The 27,973-nt window shown below is 44.7% G+C and overlaps 1 protein-coding gene across 4 annotated transcripts in view; it reads right to left on the bottom strand.

Annotated features, from left to right (window-relative positions):
* ERGIC2 (ERGIC and golgi 2) overlaps nt 1-27,973 on the bottom strand; it is a 646,362-nt gene that overhangs the window by 228,816 nt on the left and 389,573 nt on the right. For all 4 annotated transcript variants that reach the window (XM_044088198.1, XM_044088197.1, XM_044088200.1 and 1 more), the window contains exon 10: nt 25,795-25,893. In XM_044088198.1, the coding sequence (XP_043944133.1) occupies nt 25,795-25,893 (99 nt within the window). The remainder of the gene's footprint in view (nt 1-25,794; nt 25,894-27,973) is intronic.

Raw genomic sequence — 27,973 nt, 5'->3', positions numbered from 1 at the left:
GTTGAGAGACTGAAGGGATTGGTGCAGCCCGCCCGACTGATGGGCCAAGAGGTCTGGCACTGGTTCCAGATTCCAAGGCTGCTCCAGCAGGTGATGATGCAGGAATGGGAACCAAATTTGTCGAGGCCACTAAGGGGCAATGAGGATCATCCTGGATCCCAATGCGGTTGCTTTCTGAATTAGTTTGGGAATTAAGGGAAAAGGTGGCAATGCATACAGAAGACCCCAGGGCCAATCGTGAACTAGAGCGTCTCTGGGGGAGTGGCCGGGGAGGGGGAAGAGAGTGAAGAAATTGTCGCACTTGCTGTTGAGAGGGGTTGCAAAAAGGTCGCAGCAAGGTTGACCCCATCTGCGGAAAATTTTGTCCTCTACTAACTGATTGCAAGACCACTTGTGAGGCATGAGAATAGCTCTGCTTAGCCTGTCCGCTATGACGTTGGACTTCCCGGGGATGTGCGTTGCTATCAGAAACTGTTGAGAGGAGATCGTCCACTGCCAGAGTCTGAGTGCTTCTCGACATAAGGGATAGAACCTGGTTCCGCCCTGCTTGTTAATGTACCACACTACAGACATATCGTCTGTCTGAATTGCAATGGTCCCGGTAGGTAGACAGTCCTGAAGAGCTTGCAACGCTAAAAGCACCGCTCTCATCTCCAAGACGTTTATGTGCAGGTGGTACTCTAGAGGTTGGAAGTGCCCTGGACAGTCCTGCCCTGAAAATGCCCCCCCCCCCACCCGATTAGGGAGGCATCCATTGTCACCGTGGCAACAGGAGGAGGAAGAACAAACGGTCTGCCTTGAAATACTAGAGAGGAGACCATCCACCAAGCCAGGTGGTCTTTGCATGATTGGGTGATTATTATGTTGTGAGACATCGGAAGCTGTTGAAACGACCATTGGGTAAAAAGCATCCATTGAAGAATTTGCATGTGAAAACGCACCAGGGGAAGTAATGTGATTGCTGCTGCCATGAGACCCAAAGTTTTCAGTACAAACCTGGCCTGAATTCTCTTGCACTGTAGTAAGGTCTGAACATGTCGGCGAATGTCTGATACTCTTTCTAAGGGAAGTTTTGCCGACAGGTCTTTTGTATTTAATCTTGCACCTACAAAGGTTATAGATTGACAAGGTGACAATGCAGACTTTTCGAAGTTTATAGAGATACCTAGCTCGGAGCAAGTTTGGATGGTATAATCCCTGGCTCGCAGTAGCTGATGTCTGGTGGAAGCAGTCAGGAGCCAGTCGTCTAGATATGGAAACACCTGGAATCCTCGCCGTCTCAGGTGAGCCGTAACCACTGCCATGCATTTGGTGAACACCCTGGGGGCTGTGGTGAGACCAAAGGGCAGGGGTCTGAATTGATCGTGACTGGCTCCTACCGGAAGCGGAGAAACCTTCTGGAGCCTCTGTCCATTTTGATATGGTAGTATGCATCCTGAAGGTCTATGGAGCACATCCAATTGTCCTGACCCAAAAAAGGTAGAATGGACTGAAGCGTGACCATCCGGAACTTCGTTCTTTGAACAGATTTGTTTAACCTGCTGAGATCCAAAATGGGTCTCCAATCCCCTGTCTTTTTTGGTACCAAAAAGAACTTGGAGTAAATCCCGGATCCTTGCTGGTCTGCTGGGACTGGCTGGATGGCCCTTTTTTCTAGCAGTTTTTAAATTTCTAGTACTGCTTGTTCCCTTAGACCAGGTGGAACATCTGGAAGGGACCTGTTTGTTTGTACAGGGGTGTGGACAAAGGGAATTTTGTAATCCTCGGATATGATAGACCGTACCCATTTGTCTCATGTGAGGAGTTGCCAGGCTTCTGGGTACAGTGACAATCTTCCCCTGACTGCCTCCGAAGGTGGACAATCGGGCAGCCCCTCAGGGTGTTGAAAGGGTTTGTCAGAGAAAGATTCTCTGCTACCCTGATTTTGCGGACCCCCTCTGCCCCTCAGGCGGCGTCTATTATTGTTCCCTCCTCTGCCCCTGGAGGGAAACTCGCCACGTGTGTCAGGCATGACTCCCTGGGGTTTTCAAAACCACATTTTCCCACTCTTCTGACCTTTAGGGTATGGTCTAGAGGGAGTAGAAAAACGGACTCCTGCGGCAGACAGTCTTGCCTTCCTGCTCACACCTGGTAAGGGTATCCTTCACCTGTGGTCCAAACAGAGCCGAACCATCGAAGGGGGTATTGGTGAAGGACGCCTTGAAGGGGTCAGCAAAGTTACATAACCGCATCCAGGCATGTCTTCTCAAAGCCACGCCTGTACCTGCGGCCCTACTCGCCCCATCGGCTGCATAAGAAATGAGCCGCATGGAGGAGTTGATGGTAGAGTTAAGGGTCGCCAGCTGGGAGTTAATTTTATCCTGAACCCCCGCAGCTGATGGATCCTGAAGGGTATCACCCATTTCCTTAAGAAGATCCCTTTGAAGGTGGGTGAAATGGCACAGATAATTCAGCGACCACATGGAAAAGGTCGCTGAAGAAAACATCCGCTTCCCGTACCTGTTCATTGTCCTAGATTCTTTATTAGGTGGATGGACAGGCACCGAAGGGTCAGCCAACTCCTTCTTAGTAGCTGCTGCCACCACCATGGCATCAACAGGGACACCTTTTGTCAGAAACTGTTTGTCGGATGGGGCTGTAATGAACTTCGTGGGCCTGCGGGGAGTTGGTTCCACTGTGTCCAGGGTTGTCCACGCCTTTCGAGCCACCACTTCCTTGAGCGGGTCAAAAGGCGGAAACACCCAGGAGGTGGAAGGGCGAGAACCAAATGCGTCCAGGTACACAGACTCGTCCTCGGAAGGGTTAAGGGCAGTCCAGTTCCCCCTCTGAATAAGGATCTCTAGGATGTCTGAAAAGGAGACATCCAAAGAGGGGTACCTTGGGGACCCTTCCGAATCCTCCAAGTCGGTATCAGACGTGACTGACTTGGGGGAGTCAACATGTTTCCTCTTACATTTTCTCTTCCGAGGGGGCTCTTCCAAATGATCAGGGGAGGCCTCGGAAGAGGAACATACGCCCAATGGGGCGACCTGGAGTGTCTGTTCTCCACGCTTGAGGTCAGGAGGGTGGACAGAGACTGATGCAGGCACCATGGGGGGAGGAGCCGAAGGTGACGATCGTGGAGCCGATACAGGAGTCAGCACGCTCCTCATGACCTCGAAGGTGCTCCTGTCGGGCAGAGCAGAGGGTCCCCACTCCGAAGAGATGTGAACCCCTCCCGGCACCGAGAGAGATGGCTCAGAGGCTGATATTGGGGCCGAGCTCACCTGTGCCGAAGCCCCAAGAGGGAGAACGGGGCAGGACAAGGGTCTGATGCCACTCGCACCCTCGGAGCTGACAAGGGAGTCCCGGCACCCAGATCCCTCCAAGGAAGGAACCAAAGAAGAGATCGGAGCCGACGAAGGAGCCAAAAGATGTGGTATCGGCTCCGACATTTCCAAGATTCGAGCCCCAACCAGCTCTGGCTCTGAACACAAAAGGGGAGTTGGAGGAGGAACTGTTGAAGACACCGGGATATCCACAGTCTGCTGAGAAGGGCTGGTTAACATCTTGGCCAGGGCCTGTGATTTAAGTAGTCTACTGACCACCCTCTCTAAGTCATGGTCGGATAACCTGGAAGACCGAGAGGAATGGGACCTATGGCTCCGTTCCGACTGAAGCAACGGTGACCTCGGAGCCGAGCGAACCGATTCTAGGGAAGGGGACCTAGAACGTTTTCGGCCCAATGACGGTTCCAACATTAAAGTCGGAGCTGATAGAGGTCTAGAGGTGTCAGCCCCAGGCGGAGCCAAAGAGGAGGCAGATGCTCCACCCGGCGACAGCTCCGAACTGGGAGCCGACGGCTTGGCAGGCTTTGAGGATTTCCCCGACTGAGGCTTCGCCGGGGATCCCTCTGGCTTCAGTAGGCCTCTCAAGATAAGCTTGTTCCTACGCTCCTGCAGGATTCTCGGGCTGAAGACATGACAGACAGCCCGAACAGGAGTCCTGCAGGTGTAGGGGACCCAAGCAATAAACGCAAGAAGTGTGACCATCTGTCAGAGACATCTTCTGACAGCACGAGTCACACTTCTTGAAGCCTGAAACTTTGCTATCTTTGGACATACTGGTCTGGGGATACCAAAGAGAGAAAAAAAAGTTACACTAATGCTTAAACAAGACACACAGACACACACGCCCGCGCTAGATAAGGTAACAGTCTTCTTCTTCTTTCAGCTTTTCCCGGTTAGGGATTGCCACAGCTGATCCCATGTCCGCTCATGATTGGCAGTGGAGTTTTACAGTGTCGAGTTGCCAGCCCGGCGCCCAGCCTTCCACAGAAGGCACACACATGCACACACTCACACCTAGGGCCAATTTACAGTGTCCAATCCACCTACAGCATGTCTTTGGGATGTGGGAGAAAAACGGAGCACCCGGAGGAAACCCACGCGACCACAGGGAGGACATGCAGACTCCGCACAGAAGGCACCCCAGCCGTGGATCGAACCAGGGAACCTCTTGCTGTGAGGTGACAATGCTAACTGCTGCACCACCGTGGCCACCCGCTAGATAAGGTAACAGTAGTGAGCAGAAAAAAACTATCACAAAACACCCACACTTAATAAAAATAACTACAACAACCTCAATAAAAATTATAAGGCTAAACACTACTCCTATAGGTACAACAAAGGGAGGGGGTTAGCCATTAATAGAGAAGGAACAAGGGGGGGGGGGGTTGAAACTCTCTAACAGAAAAATGAGTTTCCTAAGTGGGACAAACTAGAGGGATACACAGTACAACTATACTAAAGGTTAAAGACAATCTAACTCTAAGGAAAATACAGTTAAAATTTAGCTGAAAAAGACAAAAAAAGATTAATACGACCTGAGCCAGTAAAAAAAACGCAACCTCGCAGCTGAAGCGGCAAACGAGATCTGGGTATCTGATGCCTAGCACTGTGGGATATGGGGAGGCCTCGAGCCAGTAAATAGCTCTCGAGCTTTAGTAAAAGGCTGAGTCGCCATCCAGCAAGAATGAAGGCGAGATAGACAACTTAACATTAACTGTTGTGTTCTCCATTCATTTCAACCATAACCTTTATGTAGGTTAAGGTTGAATAGTTTTGTTAGGGCGGTGGCCACATCATGCTATTCAAGATGCCTTAGAGGATATTGTCAGGAACCACTGTCACATTATTTTTTGTGACAGTATCTAAGCATACATGTCACCAACAATTTGAACAGACCATTTTACTAGAGTTAAATTTTTTTGGTTGCAGGATCCCCAAGTAATTACAGGCTGTTTTCTCATTGCAATCACTATCTATTAATGTTCCTACCATTCCACAACATTCAATGTGTGAAGGTATGCTCCTTCTAAACATTTCATGACTCACTGGCATCCTGTCTTTTAAGAAAATGGAGAGAAGGGAAAGAGACACAAACAGGGACTGCAGTATACAGACAGTCACAATACTTTTTCTTATAGCCTAAAGGTCCCTGTGGTCTACGGAAAATGCTCCATATACCACTGACAAGATGTCAGCTACTATTTTTATTTATTGTGCTTTGTTAAATGGGTTAAAATACTGGTCCAGATGGAACATTTTCAGGCCCAACCCAGGAAAACAGGGTACAAAATAGTAATATACAATCCAGGTTCAATACAAACTCAAACATTAAAGATGCAGGTTACATAACAAAAATGTTTGCTAGTCATAGACACGTTAGTATTAACTTTAAGGACAACTGGTTAGTACCAAGATGTAGAGAATAAGAAGTTATGTACCTACCAAAACGTTTGATGTTAGTTGTCTTCTTCTCGCCTTCTTTCTTGCTGGTTGGTTCGGAGCCGACTCTCGGCTCCGACTCGGCCATTTTCTAAAGCTAGAGAGCTACTTACTGGCTCAAGGCCTCCCTATATCCCACAATGCCTGGCGCTAGACCCCCAGATCTCGTTTGGAAGACCTAACACCATAATAATACAAGAGGACAACTGTCCCAAAAGCAAGACTTCAGCTAGAGGGCTGAAGAAAAGGTAGAGGACATAAAATGCTAAAGACTCAGCCAGTGACAAGACTCGTAGGAGGACTCTTCTCGGTCCATCTAGGCTAGGGGGATGGAGGGTGGGACGCAAGAAAGAAGGCGAGAAGAAGTTAACTAACATGGAACGTTATGGTAGGTACATAACTTCTTAATGTTACGTTGTCTCTCTCGCCTTCATTCTTGCTGGTTGGGACAGCGTTCCTAACACCTTAGTCCTGGGTGGCTCATCGGAACGGACTCTTGAGCACAGTGGAACCAAAATCAGCTCTGCTCCTAGAGGCCAGATCCAATTTATATTGTGAAATGAAGGTATGAGGGGTGGCCCATGTGGCCGCCGTGCAAATGGCTCCCATAGGTAGCCTTGATTGAAAAGCTACCGACGTAGCTAAAGCCCTAGTAGATTGGCCTTTAGAGCAGGGAGTTCTATATTCCTCAACTGATAGACAAGGGTAATAATAGAGGACAACCGCCTGTATAAGGTTACTTTAGACACTGGTCGACCTTGCTTACTCTCCGCATAGGACAGGAAGAGTTGGTCTGATTTCCTTATTTGCTCAGTCCTATGCAAAAAGAAACGTAATTGCCTATGAACGTCCAACTAGTGTAACTTGTGTTCAGCTTTGTTGGAATAATTTGGAAAAAAGACTGGCAGATCGATGGATTGATTCAAATTGTTCTCGGAGGGCATCTTAGGAAGGAACGAAGGATTAGTCCTGAGTGAAACTCTATCCTTATGGAAAACTAGATAAGGAGGACGAACACAAAGGGCTTGAAGTTCAGAAACTCTCCTCGCTGAAGTAATGGCCACCAAAAAGAGGGTTTTCCAAGAAAGCAATTTCAAGGAGCAGGAAGCTGCCAGTTCAAAGGGAGGCAGTATCAAGGAAGCTAGGATCAAATTTAAGTCCCACGGAGGCGGGGGATCTCTCACTGGAGGCCTGAGCAAGATTGTTCCTTTCAGAAAGGCTTTGGAAAGCTTATGGGACATGATGCTGGTTTCTGACAGGCCCGTATGGAAATTAGAGATTGCCGCTAATTGAACTCTAATGGTGGCCGATGAGGAGCCCGCTTGAAAAAGTTCTGCTAAGAAGTCCAGAACGTTATGGACAGTGGCCGTGAAGGGATCTATATTTCTAGCCTCTGCCCAGAAAGAGAAATGTTTCCACTTACTAGCATAAGTCTTCCTGATTGTAGGGTTGTGCGAAGAAAGGATAATCTCACACACTGAATTTGAAATACTGTGAAGCCTGGCTAAGGTTGGAAGTGGAGCAACCACGCAGTGAGGTTGAGAGACTGAAGAGACTGATGCAGCCCGCCCGACTGATGGATTAGGAGGTCTGGAACTGGGTCCAGATTCCAAGGCTGCTCTAGAAGGTGACAATGCAGAAATGGGAACCAGATTTGTCGAGGCCAGTAGGGGCCAATGAGGATCATCCTGCAACCCAGCACGGTAGCTTTCCGAATTAGTGTGGGAATTAGAGGAAAGGGTGGGAATGCATACAGAAGTCCCTGGGGTCAATCGTGAATTAGAGCGTCTCTGGGGCAGTGTCCGGGAAGAGGGAAGAGAGTGAAGAAACTGGCGCACTTGCTGTTGAGAGGAGTTGCGAAAAGGTCGCAGCAAGACTGACCCCATTTGCGGAAGATTCTGTCCGCTACTGTCCGGTTGAGAGACCACTCGTGAGGCATGAGAATAGCTCTGCTTAGCCTGTCCGCTATGACGTTGGACTTCCCAGGGATGTGTGTTGCTGTCAGAAACCGTTGAGAGGAGATCGCCCACTGCCATAGTCTGAGTGCTTCTCGACATAAGGGATATGACTTGGTTCCCCCCTGCTTGTTGATGTACCACTACAGACATATTGTCTGTCTGAATTGCAATGGTCCCAGTGGGTAGAGAGTTCTGAAGAGCTTGCAACGCTAAAAGCACAGCCCTCATCTCCAAGACGTTTATGTGCAAGTGGTACTCGTGGGGTTGCCAGATGCCCTGGACAGTCCTGCCCTGAAAATGCCCCCACACCCGATCAGGGAGGCATCCGTGGTCACCGTGGCAACTGGAGGAGGAAGGACAAATGGTCTGCCCTGGGGTACTGATTTTATTTATTTATTTATATTTGTTGACCGGGAGTGTCTGACTGGATGTAGGTCCATTTTCAGCAGAGGCCCGGGGAGAAAAGCTCCACAGTTAAAATAAACAGACAGTAATTACACATTGGATTACATAGCGATTAACAATTTACATAGCAATTACTTACAACATATTTACAGATGAAGAACATAGTACATCAGTAGACAACTAGAATCTTTATCTGTGAAGTACATAACAGACATTAACAAATGTTAAAATAAGAAATTCCTGCTGTACAAGTACTAGGCTTATGAGCATCTGAGCTTGCTATAATCAAGGTAGTTAGTGGAGTGGAAAGAAAGGTAGTGGTTGGATGGGGTGGGTGATATTAGAGTGGGAGTTGCAAGGGCATAGCCAGCATGTTTTTAGGTGCACTTTTAGTAAAGTTTTGATGTGGGTGCATGATGGTACAGAGGTAATTGTGGGTGGGAGGGAGTTTCATAATTTGGCTATGGTGCAAGAGAATAGTGCTTCACCAGCAGAGTTATTGGCTTTAGTGATCTGCAAGTGATTTTTGTTGCTGGATCTTAGTGGTCTGGTGGTGCGATAGGGTTGGAGTAGATTCTGGAGGGATGGGACATTTAGTGGATGGTTTACTAGTTTGTGGGCGAGTGAGAGTTGATACCATTGAAGGATGTGAGGGAGTTCAAGCCAGCCCAGTTCAGCAAGTGAGAGACAGTGGTGACTACGGTAGGATGCCCCTGTGGCGAACTTGGCAATTTTTTTGTAGCAGGTCTCTAGCTTGTTTAGATCGCATTGCCTTAGGTTGGTATATACTGGAGAGGCATAAAAAGTAGGGTGGAGATAAGGTGGGAATTTGCTATTGAAATCTTTGCTGATTTGGTGAGAAGATGCTTATTTCTGTATAACGCTCCTAGTTTTTGTGGACTTTTTATGGTCATGGATATGTGAATGTCAAATTTTAGTTTATTGTCTATTTCCACTCCTAGCAATTTGGTGTGTTCAGTTGGGTATATAGTGGTGTTGTCTTTTGCTGTGATGTTAAAGTGAGAGTTGTTTTGAGTATGTTTGGTGGGTTGGAAGATGAGTAGTTTAGTTTTGTTTAGGTTGAGTATTAATTGGGCATCGGATAACCAAGTTTCAACAGAGGAAAAGGCTTCCTGTGTGACTTTTTGCAGTTTGGGTAGGGACTGGGCTGAGAAGATGATGGTTGAGTCATCTGCGTATTGTATGAGTGTGCCATATGTGGTGGCAGAGGCTAGATTATTTGTGAAAACAGAGAAGAGTAGGGGTCCAAGGATGGATCCTTGGGGAACCCCTATGAAGACAGGTAGTTGGGGAGATATGTCATTCTGCCATACAACGGATTGTTGGCGGTCAGACAGGTAACTCTGAAACCAGTTGGTGACTGATTGTGAGAAGGATAGGTTTTTGAGGACAGAGATAAGTTGTTTGTGTGGGACCATGTCAAATGCTTTAGATAGGTCTAGGAAAGTAGCAGAGGAGAGATAGCCATTGTTTTTATGCTGAAGGATAGTGTTAGTAAAGGAGAGTAAGGCAGTGGTGGTGCTATGGTTTGGTCGGAAACCATGCTGAGTATTGGAAAGGAGGTTGCTAGTAAGGAGGTAGTCTGAGACCTGAGAGTGTATGCATCTCTCTAGTATTTTGGAGAGTGGAGAGAGAATAGCTATGGGGGGTAATTGGTTAGTTTTGTGGAGGGTCCGCCTTTGTGGAGGGGAATTATATGTGATACTTTCCACAGTGTGGGAACATAACTTTCTGACAGAGATCGGTTAATCAAGATGGATACTGGGTAGGCCAGAGCATCAGCTGCGATTTGTAGGTATTCACTTGGGAGGTTGTCTGCTGCTAATATGGTGGGTTTAGTTTAGTTAAGAGTTTTTTATGTTGGAGGTAGGTACAGGAGAAAAAGAGAAGGCAGTGGGGAGATTAGTAGTTGAAGGTGTGGGTTGGAGGGGGGGTTGTGTTGTTTAGCTAGTGATAGTATGGTTTGTGTGAAGTGTGTGTTGAATGAGGTAGCAATATTTTCTGAGGAGTGAGGGATGTTAGGAGGAGGGCTACTGACTTTACCTGGGTGGAGGATGGAGTTTATGGAGGACCAGAATTGTTTGGGGCTGTGTTCGGAGGAGTCTAGGGCAGACTGGTAGTATTGGAATTTGTCCTGTTTTATTAGCTTTTTGACTCTATTGAGTAGTTCTAGAATTTGTCTAGTTGAGGGGGTCTTGGTTTTGTGCCAGTACTCCCATGCTTTATCCCTGTTTTTCATTTCTGACTTAGTGGTTTTCTGTAGCCATGGGGAGGGTTGTGCTTTGATTCTGGAAAGTCTTATGGGGGCATGGTAATTAAGGATGCTCAGGAAAGGTAGTATTAAAAAATTCAACTGCGTCATCAAGACTGAGGTACTTTAGAGGATGCCAGTTACATTCTTTGAGGGATGAGATGAATGTGAGTGGGTTAAAGTTTATTTTTTTACGTATCTGACGGTAGACAGGTTTAGCTTGGTATAGGTATTTTTTCATTAGGAATGTTGGGGAGTGATCACTGACGCTATCTGATAAGCAGCCTGTTATATATGACTGGGGGCTCTTACGGACCAGTATCCAATCCAGGGTAGTGTGCTTGCTGGAGTTTTTATTTATCCTGGTTGGCGACTGGACTAGATGGGAGAAGCCATGAAGGTTTTCATGATGGGTTGGATGGTTGCCAGAACAGGATTGCCAGTCAATATTGAAATCACTTAAAATGATAGTTTCTTGGAGGAGATGGTGGGTAGACCAGCTGAGGAGGTTTTCTAGTGGAGGGATGTTTTGGCCAGGTGGGAAGTAGCATCCAATTATGTTGATGGTTTTGTTTTGGTTTATTTTGAGGTTGGTATATATTATTTCTTCATTGCCTATTTGTGGAGCTGATGATTTTAAGATCTGGATGTTTAGATGCTGTTTAAATATTATAGCTACACCGCCACCTTTCTTGTTTAGCCGGTCTACTCTTAGTATGCCATAACCTGTAGAGAGTATTTGCTCATTGGTACTGTGAGGTTTTAGCCAGGTTTCTGTCAGGATGACTATATCTGGGGAGTACAAGTCTATGGTGGCATGGAGTTCATGGACTTTGTTGGATATACTTCTAATATTTAGGCTTAGTAGAAGGAAGTCATTTGGCTTTCTATTGTCTGTAATATGGGAGAAGTTGTGGTTTCTAGTCTGATTATGAGGATTGGGGTTGGAGACGGTAGGGCCAGGGTTGGGGTGGATATCTCCACTTAGGGCTAGTTTTGATATGCATGAGGTTATTAGTTTTCTCAGTTTTTGAATGTGTTTGTTTATAAGGGAAGCTTTATGATTGTCCTCCTTGGGTAATAGGTATGGTGGGAGGGCTACTCTGTTAAGTTGTAGGGATGCTTTATGTTTGAGTAATATAGTTGGTAGAATATGTGGGGGTGCATAGGGATGGTTCTTGAGTTGGTGGGAGGGGAGCTGAGTGAGGGTGAGACATGAGTGGTGGTGTGAGTAGTAGTACAGTGGTAGTGGTTGAGTGGGGGAATGATGGAGCTTTGGTAGGATGTAAGATATGCAAGGAGAGTGCATGCCGTGAGCATAGGTAAGGTATGCTTGTACATGTTAGTTGAGGAGGTGTGATAGTAGTGGGAAGATGGAGGAGGTAGTGTTGGGCTAGCACTGTGGTTGGCTACTGGAAAGATGGGAGGGGTTTGTGAGTGTAATAAAGGTGGGACCACTGGGGGCGGGAGGGAATAGGGGGCAGGGTGGGGAGCGAAGTGGGTAGAGACCCTGTTAGATGCTCTTATGAGGGGGGCTGGAAACAATCAGGTAACAGAGTTAATTGATGAATGAACATATGATAGTGACAAGGGTGATTGTAGTTTTAAAAAATGGTGCTTGCCACAGGTAATATTTATTAACTTTGGGATTTTCTTAAGGTAATAAACAGGGAAGGGGGAGGGGAGAACAAGGGTGTGAGCAGGCAGTTCTTTGTACTGCTGCTAATGATCCAAATGAAATACAAGTCAGTGTTTGAGAAACAATCACAATTGACCAAGGACTGCTCTGAAACTGTAAGTCATTTCTTAACCATTTTCAGGTGGAAAAACAGGATAACCTTGTATCAGTAGGCCACTGTGGTCTCAGTTTAAATTAACAAACACACAGTATTGATCAGATTATGGATACTATCTGCTAACAGAAGGGAATAAGAGAGAAAGTGGAAGATGAGTGTGTGTGTGTGTGGGGGGGGGGGGGCTGCTTACAAGCCAAAGCAGAGTGCTCTCCAGAGGAAAATGAATATTGGCTCAAACAGGTAGACATTTATTTAAGTTAACTTTAGCTGTTTGCAGACAGTTCAGACCCGGACTGCGCTTTCCTTATAAGAATGATAAAGTTGGTACAGCAGCTGAATACTTAGAGTGGTGTTAGGTCTAGAAAAGAAGAGTACAGAGAGGAGTAAGCACTTTGAGATGGTAAAGATATATTATAAAGATTACAAAAAACAAACTGAGCAAATAGCTACTGTATGCAGGAAAAATGTCTTGAACCAACTATTAATATATGCAGATACTGAGCCAATTGGAAAAAATCAGTTAGAAGAAACCTCAAGACAGTTATGCAGTCACAGATAAAAATATAGCGAGCAGCACTCTGTCAAGGTTGTCTAATGTGATTCTATCCAAAAGTAACAGCACAATTATATAGAAATAATTAGACACCAGTATGAGCTGTCTACACACAACACAATTACAAGAATAACATTAGTGAACAAGGTGCAGCTATGCAAATAGACTATACTATTATACGAAAAACAACTTGGTGCAGACAAAATGCTAGCCTGGCATAGTAACTTCCAATAATAAAGCATAAATCATATTAGATGTCTAACACAATTCAACATAAACATATACAGTTGTAAATTGTCTAACACAATTCAACATAAATAGGCATTTACAGTTGTAAAACACTTGCTGGAGAGACACTGAGCTCCTCATGGGGCCTGTAGCAGAGTGGATTGTAGTTTTAAAAAATGGTGCCTGCCACAGGTAATATTTATTAACTTTGGGATTGTCTTAAGATAATAAACAGGGAAGGGGGAGGGGAGAACAAGGGTGTGAGCAGGCAGTTATTTGTACTGCTGCTAATGAGACAAAGCAAAGACAACTTAGTGTTTGAGAAACAATCACAATTGACCAAGGACTGCTCTGAAACTGTAAGTCATTTCTTAACCATTTTCAGGTGAAAAAACAGGATAACTTTGTATCAGTAGGCCACTGTGGTCTCAGTTTAAATTAACAAACACACAGTATTGATCAAATTATGGATACTATCTGCTAACAGAAGGGAATAAGAGAGAAAGTGGAAGATGTGTGTGTGGGAGGGGGCTGCTTACAAGCCAAAGCAGAGTGCTCTCCTGGGGAAAATGAATATTGGCTCAAACAGGTAGACACATACTCAAAGTTAACTTTAGTTGTTTGCAGACAGTTCAGACCAGGACTGCGCTTTTCTTATAAGAATGATAAAGGTGGTACCACAGTTGAATACTTAAGGGTGGTGTTAGGTTCAAAGTTAACTTTAGTTGTTTGCAGACAGTTCAGATCCGGACTGCGCTTTTCTTATAAGAATGATAAAGGTGGTACCGCAGTTGAATACTTAAGAGTGGTGTTAGGTTGGAGAGACACTGAACTCCTCATGGGGCCTGTAGCAGAGTGGATTGTAGTTTTAAATGGAGCACATCCAATTGTCCTGATCCAAAAAGGGTAGAATGGACTGAAGCGTGACCGTCCGGAACTTCGTTCTTTGAACAGACTGATGGAGAGACCATCCACCAAGCCAAGAGGTCTTTGCATGACTGTGTGATTATTATCTTGTGAGACAAAGGAAGTTGTTGAAAGGACCACTGGGTGAAAAGCATCCACTGGAGAATCCTCATGTGAAAACGAGCCAGGGAAACTAATATAATTGCTGCTGCCATGAGACCTAAGGTTTTTAGGACGAATCTGGCCTGAATTTTTCTGCATCCTAATAATACCTGTACATGTCGGCGAATGTCTGCCATCTGTCTACTGGAAGTCTTGCGGACAGATCTTTCATATTTAATCTTGCGCCTATAAAGGTTAAAGACTGACAAGGTGACAATGCAGACTTTTCAAAATTTATTGAGATACTTAGGTTGGAGCATGTTTGGATGGTATAATCCCTGGCTCTCAGAAAATGATGTCTGGTGGTAGCAGTAAGGAGCCAGTAGTCTAGATATGGAAACACCTGGAATCCTTGCCATCTCAGGTGAGCGGTAACCACTGCCATGCATTTGGTGAACACCCTGGGGGCTGTGGTGAGACCAAAGGGCAAGGCTCTGAACTGGTAATGACTGGCTCCCAGCTGGAAGCGGAGAAATCTTCTGGAACGCCTGCCCATTTTGATGTGGTAGTATGCATCCTGAAGATCTATGGAGCACATCCAATTGTCCTGACCCAAAAATGGTAGAATGGACTGAAGCGTGACCATCCGGAACTTCGTTCTTTGAACAGACATGTTCAGTCTGCTAAGATCCAAAATGCGTCTCCAGTCCCCTGTCTTTTTTGGTACCAAAAAGAACTCTGAGTAAATTCCGGATCCTTGCTGGTCTGCTGGGACTTGTTGGATGTCCCGTTTTTTTAGCAGTCTTGAAATTTTTTGTACTGCCTGTTCCCTTAGACTGGGTGGAACATCTGGGATGGGGTTGTTTGATTTTAAGGGAGTGTGGACAAACGGGATTTTGTAACCTCTGGATATGACAGGCTGTACCCATCTGTCTCGAGTGATGAGACGCCAGGCTTCTGGGTACAGAGACAAGCTTCCCCCGACTGCCTCCGAAGGCGGACAGCCGGGCAGCCCCTCAGGGGTGCTGGAAGGGCTTGTCAGAGAAAGATTATCTGCTGCCCTGATTCTGCGGACCCCCTCTGCCCCGCGAGCGGCGTCTATTGTTGTTCCCTCCTCTGCCTCTGGAGGGAAACTCACCACGTGTGTCAGGCACGGCTCCCTGGGGTTTCCGGAACCACATCTTCCCACTCTTCTGACCCTTAGGGTATGGTCTAGAGGGAGTGGAAAAATGGACTCCCACGGCAGAGAGAGTCTTGCCTTCCTGCTCACACCTGGTAAGTGTATCTTTCACCTGAGATCCAAACAGAGCCGAACCATCAAAAGGGGTGTTAGTGAAAGACGCCTTGAAGGGATCAGCGAAGTTACATAACCGCATCCATGCATGTCTTCTCAAAGCCACGCCTGTGCCTGCGGCTCTACTCGCCCCATCAGCCGCATACGAAATGAGCCACATGGAGGAGTTGACAGAATTAAGAGTCACCAGCTGGGAGTTTATCTTGTCTTGAGCCCCCACAGCTGATGGATCTTGCAGGGTATCTCCTAGCTCCTTGAGGAGATCCCTCTGAAGACGGGTGAAGTGGCACAAATAATTAAGTGACCGCATGGAGAAGGTCGCTGAGGAAAACATCCACTTCCCGTATCTATCCATCGTCCTAGACTCTTTATTAGGGGGATGGACAGGTACAGAAGTGGCAGCCAACTCCTTTTTCATGGCAGCTGCTACCACCATGGCATCTACGGGGACACCCTTTGTCAGAAACTGTTTATCTTTAGGGGCCCTAATACACTTAGTGGGCCTGCGGGGGGTTGGTTCCAGTGTGTCCGGAGCTGACCACGCCTTCCGAGCCACCACTTCCATTAATGGATCGAAAGGCGGAGACACCCAGGAGGTGGAGGGGTGAGAACCAAACGCATCCAAGTACACAGACTCGTCCTCAGAAGGGTTAAGGGCAGACCAGTTCCCCCTCTGTTTAAGGATCTCAAGGATGTCTGAGAAAGAGACATCTTCAGAGGGGGATCTTGGGGACCCTTCCGAATCCTCCAAGTCAGTATCTGACTTGACCGACTCTGAGGAGTCAACATGTTTCCTCTTACATTTCCTCTTTTGAGGGGGCTCCACTGAAATCTCAGGGGAGGCCTCGGAAGAGGAAGATACACCCAGTGTGGTGACCTAGAGCATTTGATCCCCTCGCTTGGAGTCTGGAGGAGGGGCAGAGACCGAAGCAGGCACCCAGGGGGAAGGAGCTGAAGGGGCTGATTGAGGTGCAGACTCAGAAGTCAGCATGCTCCTCATGACCTCAAAGGCACCCCTGTCCAGCAGAGAAGAGGGCCCCCACTCCAAGGAGACGGGAATCCTCTCCGGCACCAAAAGGGATGGCTCCGAGGCCGATGTAGGACAAGGGTCCGATGCCACTCGCCCCCTCGGAGCCGACGAGGGAGACTCAGCGCCCAGATCCTTCCAAGGACGGAACCATTGAAGAAATCGGAGCAGACGAAGGAGCCGAAAGGGGAAGCATCGGCGCCGTTTCCAGGATCCGAGCCCCAACAAGCTCCGGCTCCAAACTGACAGGAGGAGTCGGAGGAGGAACTACTTCAGAAAAAGGAGCAGCCACAGCCTGATGAGGAGGGCTAGTTAACATTTTAGCCAGGGCCTGCGATTTGAGGAGTCTATTAACCACTCTCTCCAAGTCATGATCAGACAGCCTCGAGGACCGAGAAGAGTGGGACCTATGGCTCCGTTCAGACTGTAGCAAAGGTGATCCCGGAGCCGAGCGAATCGACTCCAGGGATGGCGACCTGGATCACTTACTGCTCCCTGATGGCTCCGACACCAAGGTCAGAGCAGAGAGAGATTTTGATACTTCGGTTCCGGCCAGAACCGAAATTGAAGCAGACGCTCCACTTGGCAACGGCTCCGTACTGGGAGCTGACGGCTTGGTGGGCTTAGGGGTTTTCGCTGGCTGAGACTTTGCCGGAGACCCCTCGGGTTTTAGTAACCCCCTGAGAATTAACTTGTTCCTATGCTCCTGCAGGACTCTCGGACTAAAGGCATGACATACCGAGCAAGAGCCCTGCAGGTGTAGGACACCCAAACAATAAACACAAGAAGTGTGACAGTCTGTCAGAGACATTTTCTGACAGCATGAGTCACACTTCTTGAACCCTGATACCTTGGTATCCTTTGACATGTTATAGAAAAAAGGAGTACGGATGGATGAAATTTAGACTAGTGCAAAAAAGAAAAACACACACACTCATACACACGCACACTAGTCCCACACCTTCACACACAAAAAAGGTAACTATACTAACAAAACTAAGAGACTATGATCTTAGACTACAAAGGCTAAACACTACTTCCTACTGAAAACAATATAAAAGGGAAGGGGATAGCTTCTAACTTAAACGGCCTACTTAGGGAGATAGGGAGGGGGGAGGGGAGAAACTCTCTAAGTAAAAACGAGTTTCCTAAGGGTCAGAAAACACAGGGAAAACTAAGACTAGTCTACAGTACTACTCTGATTTAACAAAAAATTTGAAAAATATACTCTAAAAGTTAACTACTAAAAATACAAAAGATTAATACGACCTGAGCCAGTGAAGCGCAACCTCGTAGCTGAAGCGGCAAACGAGATCTGGGGGTCTAGTGCCAGGCATTGTGGGATACAGGGAGGCCTCGAGCCAGTAAGTAGCTCTCGAGCTTTAGAAAATAGCAGAGTCGGAGACGAGAGTCGGCTCCGAACCAACCAGCAAGAATGAAGGCGAGAGAGACAACTTAACATCAATATTTACAATAGTCCCGCTGTGAATTACTTGAGGGTTACAGCAATATATGAAAATACATGTGATAGTACATGCTGCATACTTTGCAAAGAGACCCTAATGCTTACATCTAGACCCTTTTTCTTTTTGTCCTGAATAAACCCATGGTCTCTACCACTGGATGTTCCGGCATCAAAGAAAATCTTACACTCATGGGATCACAGATATCCTATGGGTGCTCAATCCCCAGCTAGTCCTCTGGCATCCAAGTCACTTATTAAACCAAAGTTACCAATGCTATAGATGAGAACTCATCTGTACCACAGGAACTCTCTGTAATAACCAGCAACTTCAGTGCAAACAAGCACAGTTAAAAGTATATCTTACAAAGTAATGTCAGTAAAGCTCTTACAATTCCAAGACACTGTTAAAAAAGTCTACGGGTTCTAAAGTTATGCACTACTGAGCTCGCACCACAGAGTCAAAGCATTTTACTAACTGTAGTATCCAATACTGCTGCTCTCATGTTAATATAATGTTTACCACCATTTGCTCATTCAACAAACATGGCTTATCTACATGTGATCAGCAGCTATATGGGCAGGTAGAACCCAAGCAAATGCAAACAGCTGAATTTACATTCGCCTGTAGGTCAAACCCTTAACATACAGGCACTACAGGATCACTGTTTCTGCAAGACAATTTTGTGTTTTAATGGGGAGCACTTCCTTTCCCCACTGTTGTGCAAATGTGGGGTTAGAAAAATTTTTTTCTATTAAATCGTAATAAGAAAGAGTTTCTTGAGGATCTCAAAATCCTGCATGGCTGGGGATTAAGTTTAGTATGCCACACAAACAAGGGCAATACAGATACCACAGTCTGAAATAGAAATGCACTACCTGGAATTAATCTGTAAGTGGAAATGGTAGTCATTCACCACATAAAATACAGGAGACACAGCTATCTGAAAATTCTGTTCCAAAACATTTTCAATTTAGTGTCATCAATACTCGAAAGTGTCGGCAAATTCCACTCCGGCTAGGGACAGAATGACTCCTACTTGTCCTGGTCTAGAGGAAAAAAATTATGCTTTTGCAGCACCTAGTTGCAGGTGCCTTGATTAAGAAAGAAAAAAAAGATCTGAGGACTTACCCTCCACAGGTAGTGCAGCAAGGCTTGCCCACTTGCAAAAATGTACCATGTAACTAACTTACCATAATTGTAGAAGTTCAAGTAGATCAATGCAGCAGTCCCATTTCTTGGGATTTCCTGCCATGCAGAAGCCTGCGGCCTGCCCCAATATCAGAATCTTACTCCTCTTTTTCATCCCCTAGCGATCAGACCTCAAAGGTATAAGTGCATTTGGTTGGCAACATCTTCAGGTCTTCCTTGTCTTGACAACTGGAGGCTGATGCCTGCAGGTGGGAGTACAATGTGTCCAGCTGACCTACAGTGATAGACTGATACCCTGTCTAAGAGAAGTTGGATGAGTGGGAGGGAAGAGAATGGCATAAGAACCCACCCCAACCCTACAGAATGGCATAAGAACCCACCCCAACCCTAGGTAAGTAGAAAAAGAGGGGAAGGAGACAGGGGAATGATATTGCAACACACTAGCTACTCAAACATCTACAAATATGGTAAGTTATCTACACAACTGTACTATATTCACTGCAGCCAGTGTTTCAGTACTGATTCTTGGGAAGTTTCCCAAAGTGCATTATTGGGGTAAATAGATTGAGAACTAGTCAGATAAAGAAGGCTCTGTAGGATGGCTGACATGAACCCTGCTCTAACCCTGGAAATGGTTCCTAAATGGTAGTGTGCTTTGTGAAGGTGTGGACAGTGGACCAGGTGGCAGCCTATAAAACAGTCTGTATAAGGCTTCCTTTCAAAAACGCTGAAGTAGCAGCTTTAGCCCTAATGGAATTTGCTCGGACTCTAGCAGGGACCAGTTTTCCATGTTAAGAATAGCAGAAGTTAATACAGTTTGCAATCCGCTTAGAAATGGTCCATTTTCTTACTGGTCTCCCTTGAATATCCTCAGCAAATGCCAACAGCAGCTGGGCCCCTCTGTCATCTCAGCTGTCTGTGTATGTCAAGGAACTGTAGGGTTCTCTCTCCTTTGTTCTGTTGCTGTGGAAAGAAAACTGGGAGACAACCAGCTTAATTCAAAGACATCTCTGACACTACGTTAGGCATAAAGGAAGGGTTTGTTCTGAGGGTGACTCTGTTCCTATGAAATACCAGGAAAGGTTCCTTTGATATTAAGACATAGTATCATAAGAGGGAGGTTACTAGGCTAACAGCCCCAGAGCCCTTACAAGCCTATCCAAGTTCAACCTGTGTTCCTAAGGTGTCTGGTTCAAGCAGACACAAAAATCAGCACCTACTGTTCCTGTCCAAGATGGACACAGGTGGAACCCCCCCCAGGACATGCAGCTCCAAAATTCTCACAGCTGAGATCAGAGCCAAAAAGACAGCTGTTTCCCAAATTAAAAGTTTGATGTGGCACAAGCAGCTGGTTCAAATGGAGGTAATGTCAGTTTTTCAAGCATGTACTCTAGATCCCTAGAGGGGCAGAATCCTGTCTGGTTTGTCTGAGTTAAAGAACCCTCTTTAAGCATAATTTTTTGATGAGCATGGGAAGAGTCCGGGTAGGTATACTGAGATTGCTAAAGAGTGTACTTTAAGTCTAGAGTAGACAGCCCTTGCTTATATAACAATGAGATGTGTTCTAGTACCTGTGCCTAGGTACCTTGTTTGGTAGAAAGCCATTTTCTTGGAACTAAATGGAGAATCTTTTCTATTTAGCTACGAGTGATGCTCTAGTACTTTGTTTTCTAGCCTCTTTCAGTACAGACAGCACATCTTGTGAAAAGGATTGCCTGGCTGGACATTCTCAGATTGGGATGGACAACAGACACCTTGTTCTGTTTTAATAAACCCATATGGAGAGGGAAAGTCCAAGTTTGTCCCTTGCTCTGTGCTAACAGAAGGTAGAACCAGTGTTGCATTGGCCAAGAAGGAGCGATTAGGATTATTCTTATCATGTCTGACACCACCTTTTGCAGTACCCTGGTGATCGGGGAAATGGGTGGAAAGGCACAGAGATCTGTCCATTTGAAGGAGACAGCATCTGCTCTCCCTGTCCTTGCTGCTAGGTTATTTAAAATAATTTGCTTAGTTGCCTGTTTTCTTGGGAAGCAAAAATGTTTATTTTTGGCACACCGCCCTTGTGTGTCAGGTCCAAGAAAACCTCCCTTTTTAACATTCATTCGCTAGGGTATACGCAAGCCCTGTTCAGAGTATCTGTTTGTCAAATGTCCTGACAAAGTATGTAAGAGGCTTTGGCGTGATTGCTATCTGGTTGGCCACATGCCACAGTTGCATTGCTAGTTTACACCTAGAGCGTGACTGGATACCCCTGTGCTTGTTTATGTACCATTTCACTGTGGTATTGTCTGACAGTATTTGGAGGGTTCAGAGACTTGACTTTTCTTGAAAGACCCCTAACACCTAGATTAATGCCATCTTTTAGGTTGTTATGCTGACTCACCTGATTGTTTGTCCCAGGTCCCCTGGACTATGAGTTCATACAGGTGAGCTTCCAATGCCAAAACAGAGCTGTCTGTTGTCAGAATCTGGGTTGCCTGTGGTAGTAGGAAATCTTTGGATTTTCCCAGATGTTTTCCCACCAATGTAGCTCCTTTTTTAAGCAAAGAAGTGGAATGGGAGTTTCCAGAAGTATTGGTGGCGAGGCCAACCACTGTAGTTTCCTTGTGTGGATTTTCGCTAAAGGAATTGTTAAACTGCACAAAGCCACGTAACCCAAGACCCTTAGAAACTCTCTTGCTGTAATGGCCTTTTTGTTCTTTAGCTCCTTGAAGTACTGGAAAAGGAACTTTTTTTCATTGGGAAGGCGCTTTGTTGGACAAAAATCAAAGGCTGCCCCCAAGAAGATTGTCCTAGTACTGGGGGACAGCTGTAATTTTTGGATATTAAGGGTTAGATGCACCTTTTGGAAGTAATCCATAGCGACATGCAGAGCTGACTACAGCTCTACTCAGGACTGGACCTTGATGACACAATTGTCCAGATTAGGATAGATGTGGCCTCAGAGTCCTGCAGAAGGTAATAAATGGTGCCAGCTATTTAGTGAAAATTCCCTGAGTAGTAAACGATCCAAATTGTAAGGCACAAAACTGGTAATGGGATCCCCCTTGCTTTGAAACAGAGGAACCACATGTGTTTATGTAGAAATGAAGGTAGATATCCTTCAGATCCAGAGTCACCATACATGCCACTGGTAGAATGAGTATTAACAGTTTCTGAATGGTCAACATTCTAAATTTTGGTACTACAAGAAACTTGTTTAGCTTTGACAAATCTAGTATAGGTCCCAAGATGCCTTCTTTCCTGGGGGCCTAGGAAGAGATGAAAGTAAAAACTTATTCATATGTATCCCTGGGTACTGCTTGAATGGACCCTTGAAGCAAGAGGTATTGTATTTGTGTTGGTATCAATCCTACTTGCTGTTTTAGTGGAGGAGGGATACCCGAGAAAGTCTGTGTGTTGGGGGATTTCCCAAAACTGCAAGGCATACACTTTTTTACAGTGTGTAGGACCCACCTGTCTTGGGTAACTGCATTCCTTTGGTCATAGAAGGAAGAGAGACTTCCTCTTAGAAACTGAGTGGAAAGGGTGGGTGGAGTCAGGATTTTAGGGAGGGGAAAGAGGGAGGTGCTATAAGGTGCTGACAACAGACACAACTGCTCTGGGGGGATGCCTGAAGCAGGGTCCAAAGGGAGATTCCTTATCTAAAAGGGTATCAAAGAGTTCTGATTTTACCTTAGCTGAGAGATTAAGTCCTCAGCCAGACATGTCTGTGCACGACTGACCACATGGCAACTGCCCTGCATGATGCATCTAAAGCATCATAGCCACACTTGAATGAGTGTCTGGACACTTGGAGGGATTTCACTGTACAAATCCAAAATGTACCTCTGGAAGCTCTTGTCCTGTATCCCCTCTGCCTTGAATTTAATTTACTCCTGTAATGTCTCAAGGTATTTGAACATATGGAACTAGCAATCTAAAGCTCTCATGGCCAGGGTGGCTGATGTGCAAGTCTTCTTGCCAAATCCATAAAGCAGTCTTTCTCTCTCTCTCTCTCTCTCTCTCTGTCATTTGGCAAGGGACTGTTGGCTGTATTCCCACTTGCATGCTTGGAGGATTCCAAAAACACCACTGTTGGACCAACAACTGAATTTTTATAGGGGTGCTTATGGGAGTGGAGCACTCTATAAAAGTGGTCTGGCTTTCTAGGGGCATAGAGCGGGGGGTAGGGAGTCATGTTGCCTTGACATGTCATTGTATGCATCAATCTAATGCTTCATGGACTGGAGGAATTGTCAAATGTCTGGGAAGAGGGAGGCTCAGGAGTTTTTTGAGATTAGTTTGAGTCCTGGAAATTCTATAGATTTCCACTTGATTGCTTTCTTCATTTTAAGGAGGGCATCTCCAAAGGATAAATCCTCAGGTGGCAAGGCTGAGTATAAGGTGTCTTCAGAATCTGTCAGTATACTTCTGAGAAGGAGGGCGATGTGCATTTATTTAGCTCATCTTCATTCTCTGACTCAGAGGAGTCACAGCTTCCCTGGGAGGAAGCTTTCCTTTTTATTTCTTTTTTTCCCAGGTGTGGCTCCAAGAACAGGATCCTTTTTCAGGGTAAACCTCCTGGTCTTTATGAAGCCCATGAAGTCCTAAGCCAGCCCAAGTCCTATGATCAGACTTTGGTTAAAGAGCCAGGGTGATTCAATCAGCTTTGGCTTGGACAGTCATCTCAGGGCACAGATAGGTGGCTGCAACCTTGATCTGGTAACTAGGCAATTCTCCCTTAAAACCCAAGGGGATAAGTCTCTCAATCTTAATCACCAAGAACCTGGCATCAGTAGTCACATCCCGCACAGTGGTCTAAGACCCTATCGACATCAGCCTAGTGTCAGATTGGGTCATGCCAATAGGACTCAGGCCTCACCTTTGTCAGCAATAACAAATCTTGGTGGGGACATTAGCCTAGTGTCAGACTGGGTCATGCCAACAGGACTCAGGCCTCACCTTTGTTGGTAATAACAAGTCTTGGTGGGGAATCAGACTTTGAGGTGATGTCAGATTTCCTCATATCCTTCTCCTTCCAGTGTTTGTCTTTGAACTTTTTTTAGGAATGGTGGCCTGGGATCCAGCATATCTTAGTATGTACGAAGGCCCTTGCCAACCAGACTCTAGATGCTGCTGGAAGGATTTGTCTCCACAGTTAACAGTCTTACTATTAAACCTTGCACAGACAGGACAGTTAGGGACATTGCGCTATGGCCTAAAACAAAAAAAGGCAATAGAAATGAAAATCCTTGTGGAGTACTTGCTTACTACATGAAATACAATCATTGACCATTTTAAACATTAACAAATACAATATATCAGTGAGGAAAGACAAGGAAGATCCCCAGTCGGGTTCCTATTTATAAGTGCTCTGGTAGAACAGGCTGACTGACATCTACAAGCAACACGGTGTTGCACTTGACTACATAGCAAGAACTAAACTCACATCGTACAACTTTGACGTCCTAACATCTGCTGGCTGGGAAGGAGAAAGACTCTGGTATTTGGGCCTGCCATGGACTTCTGCATAGCAGGAATTCCTAAGAATCAATACTGCAACACTGACTATGACGACCATCATTTATTCTGATCCATATGTAGGTGAACTGTGTTATCAATTCTGATTGAGCAGGCAGTTTAGAGTTTGTGATGCTTTCCTTGAGAATCACTGGCAAATTCATTATCTACTGAAACCTCCCATTAACAATAAATCTTTTACTAAAGGTGATGCCTCTATTACTCATTATTAACTTCTTAAAAAAGTGTACAGAAGATGTTCTGATATACACAGTGCTAAAATAAGGACGCAGAAATGAGAACCCACTTAGAAAAAGCTGACTGTTACAAAAAATGTGCACTACATACTACATAAAATGCATCATGACCATCTGGCATACACTTATACAGACTAAAACAATAATTTACTATTAACTTAGCCAATAAGAAAATATTCTTTATTGCTACCTGCAAAACTTACACAGGAATAAAATTCTGGTTTACAGCAACATTTAAACAGATTATGTGAAGCAGTTAACATGCATAAGCAGACATAAAAACAATACATATCTCTCAAAACTTTATAACGAAAAAGCAAAAGATATGTGATTAAACCCATTTTACTGGATATGATGTCTACGAAAAATGTGGATTTCTGGAATTTCATTAAATATGGGGTTATCCAAGACAATGTTGCCACATTTTGTAATAAGCCAGCATAGAGGGCTAGATAAAAACACCTTTTTATTTAATAAAATGAGAGCAACTGTTAAATGTTACTAATAAATGTTCTGCTGCATTTGGAACAATGTGTCTACATACTCCTGTACTGAGTAGAGGCTGATCAAGTGTCCAGCTGCTGGAAGACTGGTGGAGGGAAATGAGCAGATCAGTCAGCTTTCACTTGCTGTGTACGTTGGGGGGGGTATATGAGGAATCAGGACACATGCACAAACTGACGCTATTTTACTAGACTTCTGAGTAAAACCAGAACCCCAGGCAGTTTTCGGAGGGCAGTACAGCACAGGAGTGCAAATGCATACAAGCAAGATACAACACATGCTTATGGGCTCTTGGAAAAGTAGGACATTCAAAAATGTACTGGGGATTGATATTCAGCGTTTTTGAAAGGAAGCCTTATACAGACTGTTTAGCTAGTCCCCTGACATGACTTACTCCTCCCATCACCCGTACTACCTAGCTCTTCTTACAATAAGTTGCAAAGTAATTTCTCTCTGAAGAGGGGGACTATCACCATAAGCAACTGCAGCAGGGTCTGAGAAGGAACAAACAGAATGTTGAAGGGAATGATAATGTCACAGACTTTAATAAGTTCAACACAAAACAGACTAAAACAAATGCAAATGAACAGCAATGAATACTTACAATCTGAAGCAATTTTTTCTGTTCCATCCAGTGGGTTAATGATTCCTGGGATAATTTCTCCAAAGGACAAATGATCTATTCTGTGAGAGAAATTATATGCTGGAATACAAAAATAGCAATTAAGTTAAATTAGTGAACCAGAACAGCTCTTTCTTTAACATTGCTGCATTTTAACTGGATTATTCAGTTTAACTGCACACTTCCACACTCATGCTGCACATTTATCTTCAATGTTAACTGTACAGTAACCTTCATTTGTGCACAGCTATATGACCAATGGACCAAAGACTTCTGTTATTTTGTTAAATACCACCATACCTCTCAAACTCTTTAAGCAAGAAATCTGGACAAAGCATAACATAATGGGGGGCCAAAGGCCCAAAAATAGGGACAGATTTTAAATATTGCTCGTATATACTTAGAAAGCTGCTAGAATAACAGGATTTGTGTTAGCATGCATTTTCTGAAAGATATGAAGTGTAAAACTCTAACATACGTCATTATTTGGTCATTGTTTAATGACTGCAATCCTCCATGATTTACCAGAATACCACAGATTTTATGAGGAACAGACCAAATATATGAGGTAAAAATCTGGACATTCTGCGAAAATCTGTACAGTTGAGAGGTTTGTCATACCACACAAAAACAAACACAGAAGCTTCTAGTGCCAAGAAATAAAACAAAATGTACCAACATCTCAAGCCACATGACCAGATTCTCAAGGATTCGACCAATGTAGTGAAATAGATACAGAATTTTGTTACACTTAAGCTAATTAATCTTTTAAAAGAAAAAAAGTTCCTATGAAGTCTTGATTTTTTGGAAGAAAACACCTAACCTTATATATATAATATAAAAATATTTCACTATGTTGTGGAATTCGTAAGAATTAGATCCTATGTCTTGTAGTGCTAAATCATTTTGTCTTTCCACATGTAAACAAACAGGCTTACACTTTTATATTGGGTTAAAAAATTCCCCTTTTGCAATACAGAAAAGTTCTGTGAGGATCTGAAGACTCTACATGGCTGGTGGTACAGTTTAGTCTACCATGTAATATGTAACAGTCTGAAAAATAAAATTCAATTCCAGGTAAACAATTTAAGTGGAAATGATAGTCATTTTCCATAAAAAATGCTCAAGTTCAGGAGACAGCACATGAAGACTTTATTCTGTAACACTGGCATCAATGCTGAAAAGAAAACAAGTGGCAAATGATATTCAACCTGGGGACAGAGCAACTCCAAAAGGTCTGGGTCTACATGAAAACTAACCTAATTATGTTTTTGCAGGGACTACCTGCCTGCGTATACATTATGTAGTAAATCATATTCTCAAAAGACACAGGATCAGTCTGGGCGAGGGGGAATGCTCAAATGCAAGGCCCAATGCTGCATTTTTATTTGAGAAAATATGCATTAGTAACTACAATCTTGCTGAAGTATCAAACAGGATAAAGACTGTTTTGTAAAAGCTGATACCTTTCTAGAGCAGAACTGCTAATGAACAGGACATGAATCAAGTCCAGACAAATAATATTGCTGATGTAACCAACATTGTTTTACAGGTGCATAAATTCTAAATACAATATCAACAACTGTTCAGGGAGATCTCTGGGAAATTACTTTACTTATAGAGTGAAATAAAGACACTCAGAGAAGCAGACTCCAGACATAATGTCTATTTACAATCAGAGCTAGTTACATTAGCTAAAGGGGTACAGTGGGTGAAGCTCTCCTGCTTGCATGGTGGTGTAGGGGACTGCCTTCCACAGCACCCAAATGTTTCAATACAACTCCTTTTCTGAAATTCTGACTAAGCAGTTATCATTTAAGTGGGACTTGAGTGTATCATATCCAATCTACTGGATAGGTAGGTAGGTTTGTCAACACTTACTAAATCAAGATGTGACCAGTTCAGTGACAAATTTCCATGTCAAAGTTTCTTGTGCAGACTGACAGGGAAGTCATACAAAAGTTTTCCACCATCTCTGCTGCAGAGATTGTGTGTGCAAAAACCTAGAAATATTCTTAAAAAAACAAATGTAGCTCCTGCAAAAAAAATCAGTGGTAATTCATTTATTTGGACACTACTGGTTCAAATAGTTTTGCAAACAGGGTAGCATTAAAACAGGCTAGTACTCCTGCTTTAGGTAGAATGACAAGTACCAAATTTA

This window comes from Protopterus annectens, chromosome 11.part0 (assembly GCF_019279795.1).
Source record: "Protopterus annectens isolate FY-2018-M chromosome 11.part0, PAN1.0, whole genome shotgun sequence".
Taxonomy (NCBI): Eukaryota; Metazoa; Chordata; order Ceratodontiformes; family Protopteridae; genus Protopterus; species Protopterus annectens.
This window is presented reverse-complemented; position numbering and strand designations above follow the sequence as displayed.